Below are 5,314 nucleotides of genomic sequence, written 5' to 3' on the forward strand. Positions count from 1 at the left end.
GAGGACTGAGTCAGTGTACCTGAGTATTTTTGTTGGTTTAAGTTCAGTTATGTATTTTTTTTATTTTTGTAAATATTTTTGGTCACAAGATGGTAAATACATCACTTGCTACACTGGACAGCATCCGTCTCCTGCCCTTTTTTAGCCACTTTGGCCAAGCTATCTCACACTAGCAAAAGCAATTTTTAGTACAAGAAATGTAAATAAAAATTAAAATGTCTTTTTTTTAATTTTCCACAAACATGTTCTGGCACTACAGTATTCATTCACAGTACATGTTAATGCCTGGAACTTTTAATCTGTCTCAGTCGACTCACTGCTGTGAGTCAGTGGTGTTACTGGGTAGAATGACAGGTGTGGAGTTGCTCAGTTAAAGACGAGTTCGCTAATCCAGCAGTGAAGGTGGTAAAGTGGAAGACTTTAAATCAAAACCTGAATGTCAAATTGTAGTCTAGGTATCTGTGAAACACAGTTCAAAATGAAGCAGCTACAAGGAGGACAACATAAAGCTGCTGTAATTTATATTAAAAATGAGTCGTAGGCATTTTTTTTTTCCAGTGGAAAATGAAAATATCCAATCTAAAGGCTTGTATTGCAGTTTTGTCAAATAGGATTTGCCCACTTCACATTTTTGCATATTTGTCACAATTACATGTTTCACATCATCATCATCCTTTAATTTAATATTAGATAACAATATCTGAGTTAAATAAAAAAATCCAGTTTTCATCATTTCATTTCTTTAGTCATTCAGAGGGAGATTCGTTTGTCATCGTTCCATCAGTTATGATAAGTTGTTTAGTCAAAGGAGCTTGCAAAGAAAAGCGTCTGGACTTCTTTAAGTTGCTTGAAGACGTTTCACCTCTCATCCGAGAAGCTTCTTCAGTTCTAAGGTCAAATGGTGGAGAGTCCCAGATATAAACCTAGTGGGAGTGACCCCCCACAGAAGGACAAAAGGACCCCCTGATGATCCTCTAATCGCCTGAGCCAAGGTGGGAAACTGGGCGTGCACTGTAAAAAAAAACGTGCTGTTTTTACAGGAAAACCCTGGCAGCTGGGGTTACCAGGGACTTCCTGTAAAAACGCTTTACAGATGCAACTTGTAAATTGATTTACAGTGAATGAATATCAGATTAAAACTGTTAAATCTACAGGAAAAAGAAGTTAATTTCACACATAGATGTGATATATAAATACACTATTTCCTGTATCTTTTACAAGTAATAAATGCTTTTTGTGGATCCATAAACTGCAAAATTAACAGGGAAATATCGTACAAAGAACTAATTTAAAATGGTAGAACTACGGTGAAACTGTGCATATTAAATGGAGCTGCTCTGTAAATTATACATAAAATCTATGCTGAATATTATATGTTTTAATGTAAAATTTTAACCATAACCCAGCAAATTTCTTACTGCTACGCCTACACCCAAACATGCAAAAATACACATGAGAAAACACAAGAGAGGAAAATATCACTTTTGGGAAATTTATTTTGCAGCCACATTAGCAAAATGACAGCAAATGGATCCATTTTTCCAACTAACACAATATGCAAGGCACACAGCAACTACACAATTCAATCAAAATATAGGCTATAAAAGCTGTGGAACATTCCTGCAAAGCAAGAACCATGTTCATGAAACAAGCATTTGTTAGACCCTCCACCAGAAAAAGTTAAATAACCTGTTAAGACTTTAAAACAAAAAACACATATTGTGCCAAAAATGATCATAATCACCGTGCAACGCAACACGCACCCTGCTGTCACCACAACCATGGCCCTGGTCAGAAAACATCAGCAAAACCACGTGGTGAAACAAACCTACACATGTGGTCTAGAAACACTGCAGTAGCAGCATGTTGTTTTTTTTCTTTTCTTATGTAAATAAAGAACATTCCTACAAAGAAAGAACATCTTCATGAATTGGCTTCATGCATTCGACCAGTAAAAGGTTCCAGTACACATTGTGGAACAAAATTAACAAAGTAAAACTAACAGTCCACAGAGAGTCAAGATTTAGGCTTAGCGCCACTCGTGGTCGGCGAGATCCTAAATCAGGGTGAGGACTCGAGGGTTCACACTGAGACGACGCTTTGAGTTTTTGTTCTCTACTTTGGTTCCTTTTTCTGGGTTTATGGAGAAGAAACACCTGTAGAATAACAATCATATAAAAGTTTATTAAGCATTTTTATAATTGATCAGTTAAAATACACATACAAAGTAAGTAAAAATTAAGTATATACATATATATACAGTCATGGCCATGACCACGTTCAAGACAAAGTATAACCAAAATGCTGTGGGGAAGTGAACAATGCATGGTCAAAAGTATTGGCACCCTTCACGAGTGTCTTCTGCAGTGATATGTCACACTTTAGCATTGTTAAAATCCAAAGCAAAGGTTATAGGTAGTCAGACGTCAGTTGACGCTTGGTCTAGCCCTGAGTCTCGGCCAGGCTTGGACCCAGATTCAGACTGTTAATGTATTTAAAAAAACCAAACAAACAAAACAACAACAAAAAACAGAAAAAACAACTGAAACCGGCTCCAAAGCCGACCGAGACTCAGAGCCAGACCTGGACTCGAACCACATCAAAGCCAGACTCCAGATCCCAGAGTCTCAGTTATAAGAAATAACAAAGCCATATTTGTTCACCTCTGAAGAAACTCTAAAGTGGAAGCCAGCTCAGATGGATAATGGATGTTGAAATTGTAGTAGCTCCCGAACATGAGGCACAGTGCAGAAATGAAGGAGGACATGTTTGTGCTGACGAGGTTCCGATCAATACTCAGCGTGTATCTTCTTGAGGAATAGCAGGACTGTCCTGTGAAGAAATTATTTAACAGGTTATATCAATAAACACGGCAGTCACATGACATTCTATAAAAAATGCACTTAAAAAAAAAAAAGAGAGAGAGAGCTATGAAACAGACTTACCACACATGATAATAGTGGGTGTCAGAGGCACTTGCTCCAGTTGTACCTCATCTGCCAGACATGTATCTTCAACACAGAGAAGCATGGACTCCTCCTTCTCTTCAAAGTAGCTGAGTAGCTGTTTAAGGTAAAAGAGACACATGTTTCTGAGATAAGAATGACTATCCTTCTCTGGCATATCACTGGCTGAACTAGCAGATGCCATGGTTTCATGTGTGTTTTCTGAATATTCTGTACTGTCATTTGGGGGCTGAGGACGAGATTCCTTGTACATGTCATCAATACCATCTGGGGAACAAGCTTTATGCTTCCTACACATGTGAGAAGTAAATGATGACTTTTTTGTAAACATATGCTTACAACCACTTACTGGACATGACACAGACCTGCCCCCTGCAATATGATCATTTAAGTGAGACACTAGCTCTTTCACTGTTTGAAAATGGCGGGCACATAATGAAACTGCACATTTTAAATCTGCAACAAGAGCTTTAGGAGTAGCTTGAAGTGCAGGTGCATTGTGCACACGATAAAAATGCCCCTTGAAAGCAGAGTACGTGGTGAATGTTTGGCTGCAATTGGCGCCAACACATTTAAAAATACAACAAGGCTCATTCTTATGCACTCTGCAATGTAGTACATAGCCTCTTAATGTGACCAATACCTTTTTACAAAAGACGCAGATGATCATTTTTAGTATTTCTAAAGTTTGCCTGTGCTTTTCAGCTGAACTAGCATGCTAGCGCTAGGTTATGAGCCTTGGTCTAAATATCAACTGGTGCTTTTATCTCAAAAAAACGTCGCCAAGGTATTGAACTTACCGTGCAGACTTTCTGACGAACAAACACAGATCCTCAAAAAACACTTGAAATCGTATGTTTGTAATTTGTCCTAACAACGTAGTTGCTGAAAGTTCGATGTTTTCTTCTCCCGTCTTCTCTCTCGTGCTGGCTCGTTAGCTATAGTCGTGAACTAGGCGCTCTTCTCCTCCCGCCCTCACGTCATTATCCAATCAGAGACGAGCTTCAGATGCACATTCAAAATTAGGCGCGCTCAGTGCAACTGTGAGTGGCCTGAAGTAGCTTACAGCTCTGTGGAGATGAGGCACCATAGAGATCCTATGGGAGGCACTGTAAGTTTGTTTAGCCTTTAATAATGAGACATTGCTGACCTAACCCAAAAAAGTATTCTAGTCTAAGTATCACATTGCAATTAAAAGAAACATAACGAATACAAGCATTATGACAGAAGCATTACTTAGTCGTTAAATAATAATTTCTTATTGGTTACCCTACAATAGGCTGCAAATGATTTAAGAAAAAAACATGATGTAAACAATTTTAATTGTATATTTTTATATAGCCTATAAATGGAGAGGCAACCTCTCAGGTTCACAATGACATCTTCTGTGAAAACATTTTTATTAGTCCAATCCATGACTTTGCATCATTTCATGAATCATGTTAAAAGTAGGCCCAGTACATCCATGCAGTTGTAAAGTGACTTACATATACGTCATGTGTTTTTAAGAAAAACTGAATAAAACTGATCTTTACAGTATTTGCATGTCAAATTAACATGATTGTTTGGTTATGAGTATTACGGTGTTTCACTGTTTTTATTCACAGTATTTGTAGTTTTAACCAATAAATTTGATTATAATCACACATTCATGTTGTAAATATAACAGGAACATTCTGTTTAACGGTTTACAATAATTCACTGTGATCGAAACAGGAAAGTTGTGTTTTGGGGTTTACTATACATTTCTGTAGGGGTTTTACATGGTTTTTATGTCAATTTCACTGCCCTTTTTTACAGTGTGGGTCTTCAAGCAACTTAAAGAAGTCCAGACGCTTTTCTTTGCAAGCTCCTTTGACTACGATGACCTGGATGACTGAGAACCTTCACAGACAGATAAGTTGTTTAGCTCCATGCCAGCACCATGTTTGACTCTTGGTAAAATGTTCTTTTTATAAAACGATGTTACTCCGGATACAAGAGGACACACATCTGAGTATTGTTTTTGGTCAACAGTGGTTTTCTGCCTTGGATTCCCATGGATGCCATTTTTGCCCACTTTCTTTCTTATGAGGAAGAAACTGTTGTTTTTGGTCAACAGTGGTTTTCTGCCTTGGATTCCCATGGATGCCATTTTTGCCCACTTTCTTTCTTATGACTTTTTGTAATTACTTTTTCACAATGTTGGTTTGGATGTTTTTTTTCCCTTTAGAAAATGAAATCATCAATTAAAAACTGCATATTGTGTGCACTCAGTAATCTTATAAGATTACTTTTATGTCCATCAATCTTCATCCGCTTTATCTGGGGCCGGGTCGCGGGGGCAGCAGCCTAAGCAGAGAAGCCCA

The 5,314-nt window shown here is 37.8% G+C and overlaps 1 protein-coding gene across 2 annotated transcripts; it reads right to left on the reverse strand.

Moving 5' to 3' along the window:
• Nucleotides 1-1,478: 1,478 nt before the first annotated feature.
• On the reverse strand, nucleotides 1,479-3,980 carry LOC113027828 (uncharacterized). 2 transcript variants are annotated; one of them, XR_013911206.1, is made up of 4 exons: nucleotides 3,767-3,980; nucleotides 2,946-3,063; nucleotides 2,664-2,832; nucleotides 1,479-2,156 (listed from the first exon to the last, which is right to left on the reverse strand). XR_013911206.1 is itself a non-coding variant. In XM_080305864.1 (3 exons), the coding sequence occupies exons 1-3, from the start codon at nucleotides 3,634-3,636 to the stop codon at nucleotides 2,057-2,059; spliced, it is 960 nt and encodes a 319-aa protein (XP_080161990.1). In that variant the 5' UTR covers nucleotides 3,637-3,743; the 3' UTR covers nucleotides 1,479-2,056. The 2 variants fall into 2 exon arrangements, 1 of the variants encoding a protein (XP_080161990.1); XM_080305864.1 differs by lacking the exon at nucleotides 3,767-3,980 and having other exon boundaries at nucleotides 2,946-3,743.
• Between the last annotated feature and the right edge of the window lie 1,334 nt (nucleotides 3,981-5,314).

The sequence above is a fragment of the Astatotilapia calliptera genome, chromosome 9, assembly GCF_964374335.1.
Source record: "Astatotilapia calliptera chromosome 9, fAstCal68.1, whole genome shotgun sequence".
Taxonomy (NCBI): Eukaryota; Metazoa; Chordata; class Actinopteri; order Cichliformes; family Cichlidae; genus Astatotilapia; species Astatotilapia calliptera.

Coding starts and splice junctions, on each gene's coding strand:
- LOC113027828 (XM_080305864.1), bottom strand. CDS start 3,636: ATGATCATCTGCGTCTTTTGTAAAAAGGTATTGGTCACATTAAGAGGC. Junction 2,833..2,945: donor ACCCACTATTATCATGTGTG/GTAAGTCTGTTT, acceptor ATTTCTTCACAG/GACAGTCCTGCTATTCCTCA. Junction 2,157..2,663: donor ACTTTAGAGTTTCTTCAGAG/GTGAACAAATAT, acceptor GTTATTCTACAG/GTGTTTCTTCTCCATAAACC.